The 15,017-nt window shown below is 40.9% G+C and overlaps 1 protein-coding gene across 4 annotated transcripts in view; it reads left to right on the top strand.

Annotated features, from left to right (window-relative positions):
- The window catches only part of LOC144059248 (transcription factor COE1), an 83,244-nt gene that overhangs the window by 60,566 nt on the left and 7,661 nt on the right, over positions 1 to 15,017 (top strand). For all 4 annotated transcript variants that reach the window (XM_077578198.1, XM_077578196.1, XM_077578199.1 and 1 more), the window contains exons 11-14: positions 532 to 620; positions 6,963 to 7,028; positions 9,237 to 9,399; positions 12,451 to 12,630. In XM_077578198.1, coding sequence (XP_077434324.1) covers positions 532 to 620; positions 6,963 to 7,028; positions 9,237 to 9,399; positions 12,451 to 12,630 — 498 coding nt within the window. The remainder of the gene's footprint in view (positions 1 to 531; positions 621 to 6,962; positions 7,029 to 9,236; positions 9,400 to 12,450; positions 12,631 to 15,017) is intronic.

Raw genomic sequence — 15,017 nt, 5'->3', positions numbered from 1 at the left:
ATACAGAGCGAGTGCTTTCTCCCTGCTGTCTGGATGATCTGACTCGCTCTGTACACACAATATATGTGTGTGTGTGTGTGTGTGTGTGTGTACCAGTGTGTGTGTTTAGCTTGTTCCCCGGAGCGATCAAGCCTTTGTTATATTGGAACTCGGCTCTGTAATTGCTTATATTAGTCGCTGATCAACGCAGGACCACAGGACACACTCGCCCAAACACACACACATTTACACGCATGCATGCTCAAAAATACTCATTCCTGGCTTTTTATTAAGCGCCAAAGCAGGCGACAAGAGAGAGATTCATTACATCACAAGCAAACAAAGGCACACGCCGAACAAATAGAACACCCACATTTTCTGCATGTTTAGCCTAAATGTTGCAATATTCATGTGCGGCCGCACTTAATTCAGTCATTTCGGTGGCAGAAGTGAATCGCTCATTCATCTTCTTCATCATAGCACACACGTGTTTCCATTACTAGGAATCAAGCGTTTGAATTTCCCATCTGTCCTTTCTCGTTTTGTGCTCAGCGCTGAACGAACCGACTATAGACTACGGCTTCCAGAGGTTACAGAAGGTCATCCCCAGACACCCCGGAGACCAGGAGCGATTACCCAAGGTACCGTGCATCCACGACGCCTCTCATTTGTCCGCACTCATGTCGCTCTGCAATTATTGCATAGCAATTTGTCTTGGTAACACTGATACCGAGATGTATTTACGTCTTCTACACTTTCATACGGCGCATGGATATACATGCCACAAGGGCGGCATGACCTCACATACAGACAAATGACTGTATTCCCTGGACACTGAGACACTTTGCAGTGTGAACATTAACATTTTATTACACGCTCATGGTCATTTTCTGCAGTTTATTTTGCGCTGAAAACGCACAAGCAGCTCTATTCATGCTGGCGCTGTGCATAAGGTCGTTTAGATTGGCAAAGGGGGAGTGATGGTGGGAGGAAAAGGGGGGGACGAGAGGAGGTTGAGGAGAGAGAGAGAGAGAGAGAGAGAGAGGCAGAAGGAGGTTAGGTGATCCATCATAGCTGTCCAGTCTTACCTCCTGCTGGGTCAGTGGATCGAAGTCAACCCCGGGTGGACTTTATTACTTCCAACACACACGCTCTCACAGAGCGGCATGCACATGCACACGTCTCGGCACACACACACACAGCAAACGTCACCGTGTGGTGGAGATGGAGAGCCCAGGTAGATGTAGAGCGAAGATAAAGAAATCACTTGTCCGTGGTTGTGTGTCATGTCTGGTGGATACGGGACATGTCCCGGTGATGTCTTTAACCCCCCACATCTCGCTTCTTTCGCCTCCCTTGCTCTGTGGTGTCTCCTTCTCCTCTAAATGAACAGCAGTAGCTGGCAGGCCCAGTTGTTCATTTCAGCTCTATTGATTTGTGCCTTTATTAGGTAATAACAGTTTGTTGACCACACTCCTCTCAACGGTTGGCCTCAATCATTAGAGGGGCACACACTGGCAACTTTTTTGCGCCCATTCAGTGCAAGCCAAGCCTTTTCCCTGCCTGTTTTTCCAGCCGATTCTTAAATTAGGAACAAAGTTTTCCCCGAGGCACCTTTATTGAGGAGATTCTTAATGAACCCTGGAAATGCCTGCTTTGTCTCCATATGTTGTGCTGATGATCCAGCGTCCAGCTGCACTGTGCTGTAGCTAATAGTCCGGAGTACTGGAAGCCGGATCACAGGCGTTAGTAGCTCAGGTTATGGTGCAGGGGAGGGGATCTGGGGCCGGCTAATGAGTGACCGTCCTGCCAGACGAGGCCAGGCTCTGCTCTGGATCAGGTTCCCCTTCCTGTTGACGTCTCCGCGGGCCCGACTTTACGGGAAGAGACCCTGCGCCCAGGAAATGGTCTCTCCTTACAGCAACGGGGCACGGCAAGCTGCACAGCGCTAACCACATTTATCTGTTTATCAGAATGACTCTGGAGCGCTGCCTAATCGCGTTTAGCTTCTGGACAGATCCTTTTGCTAACGAGAGACCGATAAGTAGACGGGGCACTGGACCATGAAAGAGTGATTAATAGAGCAAATGGGGAAGGGAGAGAAGAAGAGGAGACATGGAATAGATGAGTGAAGAGCAGATTGAGGCTGTATGTGTGGCCAGGTTGTCAACAGCCCGCTAAAATTGCAAATAAAACACAGATTATGAAAAAATGCTAACAATTCTGACTATTAAACAGTCACATTTAACATGTTAAATAGTTACTAGAACTCATTTGCCAATGCTAATGAACTTCCACTTAGGCTAGTAAGATTTTCAAATTCTTGGTACAAAAAAAAGAGCACCTACGGAATGCAATTTTACAAATCATTCCCACGGTGATTTATACAGCACGGTCTACAGTGGAGATATTGTCGCTGAGTTTCCCAAGAATCCCAGTAATTGACTGGAGACTTGACCAGAGTGTAGTCCACCTTTCACCCAAAAAGGATAGGCTCCAGCTCCCTGCGACCCTGAACGGGATTCATTTCTCAAGGCATATACAGTAGATCCAGATCTTAACTCAACAACAAATGGTTTGAAGCAAACAACAAAATAATCACATACTATGATTTTATTTTATTTTTAATTCTGGTTTAAAGGGCTCTTTCCTATAGAAATGACCATTTAAGGATGGCACAATACTGTACAACAAAGACGTGCCATGTCTTCCATGTGGTGATTTTAAAAACTACGATGGATGCATACTTACAGTTTGGCACCCATAAATTTGCAGATTCATGGATTTCAACAGTATTTTTAATTTTTCAATATTTTTAATATTTAGTTTTTTTCTGGGTTTTCTTTCCTGTATTTAGCCCAAGACTTTTGGAAATATATATTAAATGTGTATCAGCAATTTATGACAAATTTCTTGGGTTTGTTAAAATAGAAAAAAGAAAATCACATACAAAATTTGTTGTTATTAATTAATTAATGTATTTATTCATTTATTTATTCATTCATTTGTTTATTTTGATAACTAATCAAGGGGCCACTCAGAGTGCTGCTTGTGGCCCGCCAGTTTGCCCATCCTTGGGGTCAGTGGTTAACTGAAGTGATACTGAACCCCCAGTTACTCTTGATGCTTGATGATCAGTGAGTGAATGAGGTGACAGTGTTAAAGTGCTTTGAGTGCATTGAAGGTAGAAAAGCACTATAAAACCGAAATTTCATTTCTGATCCAGAAAAGTGTTTTCTCAAGAACTGAACTTCTTCTCAAAAAGGAAAAAAAAAAAAAAAAGTTCTATAGTTAAAGACCGCCAGGATGGCACCATTAAAGCTCGTAGTCAGTTCCAACAGGTATACATTGGGTTAAAACTCATTGTACATTCATCAGAGGTGGCAAATTTAGGTCCAGAAAGTAAAAACTCTGCCACCAATTGGCTTCAGCCACAGGTGCTTCTAATTAACCAGCAGGTAAATGAGCGTTTAAGTAGAAGCACCTGCTTGTTTACTTGCCGGTTGATTAGAAGCACCTGTGGCTAAAGCGAAACTGTGATAGGGTTTTTAGGCCCGTCCAGACGGTTCGTTCCTCAAACAAATCTCGTACACACAGAAGCATTTCACGACTTGCGTGTGTCTAAAAGAAGATGCTGAGGACGTTTAATGGCTGTAATGTATATGCCAGGTCTGGAGTGGCGCTGTAGCGCAGCCACAGGGGGTTAACGGAAATCGTAGAAGAAGAATCAGCGAAGAAGACGGAGAAGTGACAATGGCGGGTGATTCAAGTACTTGCTGAACGTGGGAATAAAGAAGCCAAATATTTTGCTGCAAAAGCATAAGCAACCTAAGGAGGCTGCGCAAAACGACACGGCTATCCGCCATTGTTGTTGACAGACTGACGGTTTGCGCGCAGTCACGCGAGAATTGGCGCATACGTCATCAATCTGCGAAAATGGGACGTCATCGAGCTGCGACTATTACGTCATCACTGGAGGAGTTTCCTGCATAAGGTGTCCAGACGGACGCGTACAGGGCGCGTATCGAAATATTTTCACTCTGAAGCTTGGTTTCAAAAGTGATCGGTTTTAAACTCCGAAACCGCGCCGTCATGTGGCCGAACGGCTTAAACAGTAAGAAACTTGTGAGGATACATTGAAACTGACTTTCGTGTGGATGGGGCCTTACTTTCTGAACTGAGATTTGCCGCCTATGATTACTCAAAACTATACCAACAATTAAAAATGACACTACACAGTAAAATCATATCCAAAGTGTACAATGATGTCCAACAACCCCCCACCCCTTACCAAAATAAAAATAAAGACAAAAATTCACACCTATGGACAAGTTTCAAGTCTTCAGCTAACCTAACTTGCATGTTTTGGAAATGTGAGGGGAAGATGGAGTACATGCTTTTATTTTGGTCCAATGTTTCCCCCCAAAAACGTGTCGAGAAAGAACGAAGGCCCCACAGAGTCTTTTTCATGGAGTGCGGCATCTCACACGTCTTCCATGAACACTGTCCTCCAGCTGAGGATCTCTTTGTGTCATAATGCTTCTCTCTTCCCTTATTTCCCCTCCCACCTCCTTTACCTCCCCCCATCCATCCATTTACCTATCCGGCAATCCCTAGGAGGCATCTGGCACGGAGGAAAAGTAGCGAGAAGCAGGCGAGGAACGACGCATACATACTAAAGAACCACTTACCCCGCTCGGTCCTCTACATTTCTCAATCACACCGAGCGGGCCCCTCTCTGGTCCCCCTCTTTTCCTGTCTCTCAAAACCTGCCGCTTTCTCTCCCCCCTCCCCCAGATAGTGCTAGTAATGGGAGGTTAACACAGAGGCAGCGCTCCCATTATTGAGTGAATTTAGCACCTCGGACAGCGCTCTACAATCTTTATTGCTTTGCTGACCCTCCCGTCATGTCCTGGGCGTGCTCGACAGCCTCCACATGTGTGTGGCTGTGTGAGAGAGTCTCTGTGTGTGTGATATGAGGTCTGATTGAAAGGCGGTGTGTCACGGAACAGAGAGCACACATGCTCCAGGGCTTGTTCACAGCGAGGGATACACTGAGAAGGGTATAACGCACAGCGTGTGTGTGCGCGCGTGTGTGTGCGTGAGTGTGTGTGTGTGTGTGTCTGTGTGGGAGAGACGGAGGGAGTGAAAGAAACGAGGGAGCATTGGAGGGAAGGGGGCTGCAATTTTCTGGTTGTCGCGCCTCCAGCATATATCCTGGCCCCGGCACATTAACTTTTAAAAAGGGTTTCGTAGGGCTGAAGGTGTCTACATCACACACATACACGAACGCACGCACGTATAAGGACTGCCTTGAGACACACATGGACTAAACGAATGAAAAGAACAGAGAGGGTAAAAGGAGGGTAAGTGATAGAAAATGAGCACAAAGACCAGCAGCACTATGCAAGGATAAATGTTTGATATGGGAAATTACACTCCATTCCACACTGCAACCATATTTATCTCACAAAGTGGGTGTTTGACTATTCAGGTGGAACATTATCAGGGTCAATAAGGGTCAGGAGTATTGAGGACCAAAACTGCCAAAATCAAAAACAAATAAATGACTAAATTAATTAATTGATTGATTGATTAATTAATTAATTAATTAATTAAAGTGAGAATAAAAACAGATATAAAAAAATATAATGCAAAAGTGAAATACCAAAAAATACATATAAATGGAAATAAAAACAACTATATATATATATATATATATATATATATATATATATAAGTAAGTAAAAAATGCAAAAATTAAAATACAGATTAAAAATTTAAAAAATATATAAAAATAAATACAAAAATAAATATATAAATAGAATTACATATCAACCAATAACACACATTTATTTATTTATTTAGGGATATATATTTTTGTTGTTGTTTTTTTTTCTGTTAAAACATTTTTTTTTTTTTACATTTTTAATTTCAATTGACAAAAAAAAAACATACAGAAGATATACAACATACAACCCCCCCACCCTCCAAAAAAAAAATTCCACTACACTTTCTTAAACCAGATCAGTTTTAATAAGAAATAACAACAAAAACTTCCTGTTCGCCACAGAGCACATAAACAAAATAAATAAATAATTAACACCAATAATAATTCAGCAGATATACATAACATATGGAGACGCAGCATTGAGAATATGTTAATATAAAGCAGAGAAGAAAATAGAATAACAAGAGCATTTCATTTCATTTGTTCTCTCATGTCTTTGAATTTGTAATATAATTGATTATGCAGCCTCAAACAAGAAAAACAAATCTTTGGGAGTACCTCTCATGTTATATTTCGTTTTCTCTAGATCTAAAAATAACATGAGGTTCTTAAGCCACAGGGAAGCTTTGGGGGCGAAATGTGACTTCCAATCCAACAAAAATCCTCCTTCGTGCTAATAAAGAAGCAAAAAAAAATACAATTTTGAAACTTCTGCTCGATTACCTGGGAGTTTGGTAATACTCCAAAAATGGCCAATTGTGCACACGATACCACTTCAATTCTTTATTCATTCATTTAGTCATTTATTTATATTTAATTTTGGCAGTTTTGGTCCTCCATACAGAAGACAGGTGTGCCCCAGCTTAGAGGGGAGTTGTATCCCTGTCAGCCTGATGATATGTTATGCTACAATAGATTGATATGTGATCAAGAGCAGGGGATATGTGATCCAGCAGGAAGGAGAGAGAAGATGCAAAAGATGCTTGACTGATAAAGAGATAGCAGCTCATGTTTTATTCACAGCTAACGGTATCTTCCCCGTGCGCTCCCAAACTGCCCAGCCAGTAACAAAGTGCCCGGACAGACACATTTCTCTTCCTCTTGCCTGCTCTCAGCGCCGTCTTCCTGTCGTGCAGCCTGTGTTCTGCATTCACAGCATAATGCTGCTAGTGAAATGTAATGAAAGTGACTGAACTCCTCCAGCTGCCTCACTCATGATCAATCTCCCTCCTCTTTTTGCTCCTGATTGTAGGAGGTAATCTTAAAGAGAGCGGCAGACCTGGTCGAAGCCTTGTACGGGATGCCTCACAACAACCAGGTAGCGCACTCAAACTTCTGCATCATTCACATCACACACACATCGGGGAAATTCTTTTGAAGCAAACTTTGGCTTGTGATCGGCACATGCTCTATTCGCAAGCAATATTGGTCTAATGCTGCATTTGAGGAAGGTCGGAAGTCGCATTTATCCCACTTGGCTTTTCGCAGTTCCGACCTGAAAGCCTTTGAGAACCAAAATGGCGGATAGAGATCAATTGTTGTTGTTTTGGTGTTCAAAACACATTTTGAACTCCAGCAAACTTGCCTCCTTGCAATTTTTTTCTTATTTCATAAGCAATCCATACAGTTCAGTAGTTCAGCGTATGATTTCATGCGGGTGAGATAGCAGCATACTGTCACGTACGTTGTGTTACGTGAAGTTATGTCGAATATTAGTTTTAGTTTTAGTTTTAAATTGTGTTTTACCCTTCACCGTATGTGTTTCCATAGGGGTCACCATTGTAAAGTGATGTCACATTGAAGTCGGTCGGTGAAGTCGGGGTCCTTTTTTCCCCCGACTCCACAAGTGGGATTTCCAAGTACAAGGGGGCGTTCTACACACTTTCTGGTTTGAAGTCGGAAAAGTCCAACTTCCCACTTTCCTCAAATGTAGCATAACTCCTTGTATGTGTGGCAGCCATCTTGCGTTGCCACTGCTTCTTTGCGGCGTTTTCACATTATTTTCTGTGTCTTTGGCAAAAATGTCTCAGTGTATATATACATATATACACACTGCGTGTATATGTGTGTATAGTTCCTGTGTCTGGCATGCAACCCACTGGAAATACACGAGCAGGTGTAAACAAAACTGGTGAAGCATGGCAACGCAGTACAGAAACACACTTTTGCGCATGTAAACAGGTTACCCCGAATGTTACAGAAACTGGAATTTTGAATTTAACCCGAATATTGACTGCATGAAAACAGTCATTGTTCCAACTCTAAAAATTGGTAAAACCACAGTAAATACTACAACTAAAATATAAAACAAGAACGAATGATGCGTGCAATATAATTTCAATATACAGCCAGTATTTTTTCATATCATGCAAAGGGCAGTCCATCTTAATAAGTGTTGCAAAAAAGCCAGAGTAAAAAGCCTAGAATGACGCCTTTAATCCACTATTGTCAAACTCAAGGCTTGGGGGCCAAATTTGGCCCGCCACATCATTTTATTTGGCCTGCAAATCACGTTTGTTGACTTCATGTTTCTTGAAAAAAAATTTAAATTGAAAATTGTCTTCACTTTTAAGAATGTTTATCTATTGCAAGATTTTATTTTATTTTTTTAATCTTCCTTTTAAAATAAATTGAGAAATTATTGAACATGCTTTTGGTGTGCGTGTTTTTTTTTTTTTTACTGGCTTCTGATTTCAGAACTAGTTATCTATCAATTTATTGTGTATACAGTTTGTAGTAATATGAGGTGATCAAAATACAATTACCTTTCACAGTTATTACGGTGAAATTAGAAAAATAAAAAATTAGAGATGGGCGAGTTTTGGTACCAGCCTTATCTTAAGATATCGGTACCCATGACTTGTGACCGTTTTATGATCAGGAACAAGAAATTTGAAGAATATACAATTGCCATTAATTTCATACAATTTTAAGGAAAAACTCTATATTGAGATCTGAAGAAGGGTTTTAAGGAAAAATGCTTTATTGGGGTATATAGATTTTCTTTAAAATTATCTGTTGTTTTTTGAGGGGAAAATTTTATCCATCAAAAGTAATGGTGGTATTGGTGACTACTTAAGAGTTGAGTACTCGTGCTAGTATCGGTCTGCAAATAAGTGGTATCGAACATCCGTAGAAAACATAATTATGTGGCCTGCGACAAAAATGAGTTTGACAAGCCTGCCATGGAACTGATCAAATTGCTTCTGTATGATGACTTTAAAGGTTTATACCATCACTCAATGTTAAAATGTTATAATATAGATGTAGTATGGTTGACAAAATCATAACCGTCAGAGCAGCATTCGCTTTTCCATTTTTAGCACCTTCTGTTCTGTCAACTGACTGTAAAAGATGCTTGAATTTCTCTGTTTTTGTGATGCAAAAGCCCAATTGTAATGATGGAAGGATTTGTAGGTTTTGTCCACATTAAGTTCTAAAGAGGGCCAACAGCTACTCAATAGACGAGTAATAGCGAGGGCAAAAGGAGCTGACTTCTCTTCTTCTGATCCTGCCTCAATACCAGGAGATGATCCTGAAACGAGCAGCAGACATCGCAGAGGCCCTCTATACGACGGTGCCGCGAGGGCACAACCAGCTTGCCGGCCTCGGCAGCGGATCAGTCCACGCGGGCATGATGGCTGTAAACTCCTTCACCGGGTCCGAAGTGGCTCAAACGGCCAATCAGGGTGAGTGAAGATGACACAGATGGGACAAGATTGTCATCATCTCATTGCCCGGTGTGAGTACTTTTAGATCGCCAAAGAGGTTTAACGGGAAAGGCGAGCGAGCAGTGGCAGTGAGGACAAAAAAGTGAAAGGTGCAGATGGGGCAAGAAAGATGGAGAGATTGTAAAGAATGGCAAACTAGAGAGTCACAATGGAGAAATATGAGCGGGTCCTAGGGGTGTGTATATTAGACTGGGGTCGGCCCCCGTCTGACAGAGAGAGATGTGGGCGCAGTCAGGGGTGATTCATCACATGTATCTGGGGAAGGAGAGAAAATCGAGCTGCCGAACGTGTCTCAATACTTCCTATGAGCATCATTTTAAAAAGTCTTTCTGCTAAGAGGAAAACAACAGCCTCTTGACTTTTGCTTTATTTACTACCGCAGTATGTGCTAATTATGCTACAAGAGCCTACTTTGATGGTTAAAGTGCAGCCACTATTGCACTAGAGAGTACACTAGTGATCAATTCCAGGTGTCTTTTTTTTTCTGCTGTGTCAGCATTTGGAGCAGGGATGTATATTCAGAGTGTGCTTCTACTGTTCACCGCCTTGTAGCCTATAGCCTGTTGAGAATTAAGAGCAGAGATCGTCACATCTAGGAGGAGTTTTGAGTATGAATTGCCTTATCGATATATACTCTATAAACGTTTTTTTGTTCTTGTTGGAGAAGAGCCAGTTAGGTTAGAGGCTGCTTGTTTTAATACTTGGATCACTCTTTTATCACTCCTCCTACATTCTGTTGATTGCCATCTCACAGTGCCATATGTCATCCTAGATTGTCCCAACATTTCTCTTGGCGTATTTCACGACAACCATTACCCACGAACAAGGTATAGAGTGATGTATCTATCACACCACAATTAGTCATCTTCACACTTTCTGCCACGCAGCACTGAGGCTGCGTACACTCAGCTATAGTGCACCATTGTACTTTCAGAAGTGCATTGGGGTTGTACCATAAAAACTTTTAAGGCTTTTGTCCCCTTGACACTTGACAGCTGGAGAACATACCAGTCCTTTTAGATCCAGGAAAGGAACGGTACACACTGTTACAGTGGAACTTCTAACGTTCAATTTTGAATTATTATTTCTATTGTATAAATAATGTGTTCAAGGGTCAATTTATGGCCATTTTAAATGAAATCTTTTTATTTCTTCTAGAACGTAGAAATAAATACATAAATGACATTACCGTAATAAATACGCTGACTGTCTGTGAGTCACTTGTCTACAAGTGTAAAAGTGTTAATTAACAGTGTCAAAAGTATTTCATACATAGGGACCTAGACTGGCTGCAAATTGAAAGAGATTAGAGATTAGACTAGATTATGTTGATGATGATGATGATTATGATGATGATGATGATTATGATGATGATGATAATGAATTCCTCTTGAGGTATAAAACAATGAACAATTGACTGCACAGTAAAATACAAGAGTTACTAACTCTCCGCTCCCGGCCTCTGCTGGTGGAAAAGTCCGCTGCTTTCTCCGAACGATTAAGCAGTGCTAGAATGATGAGTGCTTTGCTATTTACTGACCAGAAACTGCTGGATCCAACATGAACTGCCGGTCGCAGAAAGGTTTAGTGATGTTCCACGGAGCTGTTTTTACAAATTTCACAGGTTTTGATGCAGAGTTTAGTACTAGTCAAAGCAGCTACAGCAAACATGGTCAATCATAAAACCAATATAGCTTCTGTAGATTTATGATTGGATGAGCTAGTAGTGGGAGCGAGTGAGTGTCTGTGTAGTGGAAATTAGGCCTAACACAAAACAAACCTTGGCCAGTTCCACCACAATTTTGTTTAGTTTGATGGGGTGATTGTTTTGTTTTGTTTTGTTTTTGTTTTGTTTTGTTTTCAGACTTTTAATGCCAGATTGCAGAAAACTGCAGATGTTTTCCTGAGAACTGCTGATGGCAGAAAATTCCATTTTTAATCGCTAGTACCACCTGTGGCTGAAAAATGAAACTGCACACGCCGTTCTTTACGTACACAATTCGCGCATGATGTCACATCCACAGACAGAGGGTGGGAAATTACAACCCGAATCCAGTCTAAAAGCTACTGGCCAGAGACTTGCAGGAGTACCCAGATGTTCTAGTCATAAATGGCCAAGTAAAAAGCCTATTGTAAAGATGTTTTTGGGCAAATTGTTTTAAGCTTTAATAGTGTCCAGGGAAAAAAGTGTGAATTATTGATTGCCAAACCGTGAATATGTGGGGGTCCCTTGAAAAATATAAAATAAATAATAATAATAATAATAATAATAATAAATGTATTCTAAATAGCTTAACTTTGATGTTATGATACTGCAGTCTTAAGTCTTAGTGTGCTTACATTACATCACATTCAAGTGTATTATTCTTATCTTTTCATACGCACTTACTTTCGAAATGTGTCATAAAAGTGAATAAAAAGCAAGCACATGCCATACTGTTTGTTCACCAACCTGATGACACTGCTTGATGGAAGTTTTAACGCTTTTGCGGGACTTGAGAGGCTACATACCCCACCCCAGTTCTGAATTGCACTACCTTTGTTTGACTTAAGGGGCGTTTGAGTTTAGAGGTCTCATTGTAAATTGGAGCTCAATAATTAGACCTCATGGGTACAATAAGTGTAATTGTACCTTGAGGGACACAGATCAAATCCAACAATACCTGTCTTTCTTTTCTTTTTTTACATGCATGGTGGCTTTTGAACAGTACCACCTATTTATATTCAAGGAGCATTAAGCTAAAAGTAACGAGGAACAACATCTCAGTTTGCTCTCTATCTCCTCATTACAATCATTTGCACAATATGGTGGCTCTTATGTGAAATGTGTGATGTCTAACACTTTCTGCCACTCAGAGGGTTTGATCGCAGAAACGTCTGCATACTCTCTCAAAAGGCAGCGTTGCATGGATTTATTTTTGTCTGCCTTCTTCTACATCCTTAACACCTTTTTTCTTTTCTCTTCCCTTCTACCTTCTCCTCTGCCTCTCCATCTTTCCCTGTCCATAGGTTTCAGTAGGACTACAAGCAGTGTGTCCCCTCATGGTTATGTCCCCAGCTCCACTCCCCAGCAGGGTAGCTACAGCTCTGTCTCCAATAGCATGAATGGCTACGCTAACTCTGGCATGGCAACCTTGGGCACCTCGCCCAACTTCCTCAATGGATCCGCAGGCAACTCACCGTATGCTAGTGAGTAAATGCATCACATCTTCCAGCCCTCCCATGTTTCAGATGAAGGCAGAGCCAGAGCTGTTAGACAGACACAACATTTGACGTATAAGGAGCAAATTGAGCAGTTTAGCTGGCTCATCTATTCCTTTAAGAACAGAGTCAAACACAAATCCTCCCTTTATTGGCAAAGGGGAGCAGATCACCTTCGCGTCCCCCCTGACACACTCACACAACCGCACACACATTCACTCTCTACATTAAAGACCCTTGATTAAATCAATAAACTAATTGCTAGAGAAGCAATTCCATTTCGGCTCTTTGATTCCTGGGTGTTAACAAGTATTTTAACAGGCTCATCGGCCCCACACAGACACTTTCAATCAATGGCCCCTCAGCCTGCCTTTGTAGGTCCAATTTTCATTAATTGATTAGTTAGGCCCCTTCATAAATGGATTATGACTTTATTGCGAGGATTTGGCAGGAAGGGCTATAAAAGCTAAGTGTTGGATAATAACAACAATAAAGGCAGGAGCAGATATCAGAGGGCAGGTGAAATACGACTTGGCTGATTGTAAAATCACTGAGGGGGAAAATGCTCTTAGTGTATTAGTAGACCAAAGACAAACCCTGGAGAAGTGGATAGATGGGATGATGTCAGTGGGGGGAAACAGAATTTGGCGTAGGAAGCTGGTGCCATACATGTAATGTAAATCCATGTCATGTCATGTAATCCTAATAGCCACTGTGAAGAAAGCCTCCATTTTCACGTGGAGCACCTTTCACAAATCCCGCTGTACTATTTTGTAATAATAATCTTCACAAGATGTCATTGAAAGCTGTGAAAAGGACTTTGATATGAGCATTAGAATCTTGGCAATTGCAATTAAACTCGTATTTGATATGAATTCATGAATTAAATGTATCCTTGCACAGTATGAGAAAACTAAGACGGCGTATTAGGGCCACGTATAAATATTTTTTTCTTTTAGAGGTGGGGGCAATATTTTAAAAAAATCACAAATTTGCTGGGTTACATTAGACTATAGCTACGCTACGTGTAATAGACGTAAAAAATAAATAAATAATTCTCGTAAATTTGCCACTTTATAAAATGGCAAATTTCCATTTTGGGTTAATTTTCAACCCTAACCCAGCAAATTTGTGGGTTTTTTTCTCAAAATAATGCCCCCGCCCTCTAAAAAAAAAAAGTAGACATGGCCTTAATACGCTGTCGTAAAAAACACTGACCATTTAAAAATTTATAATGCTCAAGTCTGGTTGAAACCGAACTATGTCACCTGGTTGAAGAGCAGCGTTCGGAAAATGTAAATAACTAAGATGGCTGATTCAGAATTTCTGTTGTTGTTGTTAGAACAGATCACGTTGTGTTACGCGAAGTTAAATGTTTCAAATAACTAAATAAATGTTATAATAAATAGATACATTTTTGTATAATCGTGTACATCATATTTTGCCATTCACGGTCTCTGTGGGGTCCGCCATTGTCGAGTGTCATCAGATTGAAGCATGTCGGGGATGTTGGAGTCTTTTTTTCCCCCAACGTTGCAACTCAGATCTCCGACTTCAAAGGGGCATTCCCGTGCACACTTCCTAGTTTGAAGTATGAAAAATCTGACTTCCCATCTTCCTGGAATGCACCATTTGAGTCAAGATGAAATGTATGACAGCTACATTAGTGCTTAGCTCCTGCTCACTGTTATCTTAGCATTAGTGACTCAGGTGACCAAGCCTGTCACAAAGCTAACATTTCTTGCTAACTTTTAATGCCACACCCAGTTGAAATTTATTGTCGAAATGAAACGGAAAACAAAGGGGATTACAGCTTGTGTTTAAAAAATAATAATAATACAGCTTTTGCATTAGGCAAGTCCGTTTAGCCTAATGCTAACAATAAATGCAAAATGTCATTGACATGCTAAAAGTTAGCATTGATAGTAGTGGTTTTAGAAGCAACATTTATTTCAACACAAACGGTGGAGCAACACAGGTGGATAACAACACTACTCATAGGGATATATTATTTATCCTCAAAGAAAAATTACTTCAAAAAAGCATCTTACAGTAGTTGTAGAAGTACTATACGTTAGTGTGTGAATGACTGTTATACTGGCTCCCAGTTGCCAAGGCAATACACCAGAAGGAGCAGCACAATGAATTATATTGCAGCATTAAAAAAATTTTTTTTTGGGGGGGGGGCATATCTATTAATTTTAATGGTGAAAGATGATGTGAGATACAATTAATTAACTCACAATATTTGTATCCCTCATCATCTTTCACCATTTCACCACACTTAAAGTCGCATCTCAAGGCACCACTACTACTTCACTACACTACTATAGCAGCCTGTTGCTATAGCGCCGGCTCTCGTCCCTCTCCATATC

This window comes from Vanacampus margaritifer, chromosome 10, assembly GCF_051991255.1.
Source record: "Vanacampus margaritifer isolate UIUO_Vmar chromosome 10, RoL_Vmar_1.0, whole genome shotgun sequence".
In the NCBI taxonomy this organism is placed as follows: domain Eukaryota; kingdom Metazoa; phylum Chordata; class Actinopteri; order Syngnathiformes; family Syngnathidae; genus Vanacampus; species Vanacampus margaritifer.
Note: the sequence above shows the minus strand (reverse complement) of the source record. Positions and strands in the feature narration are given on the sequence as shown.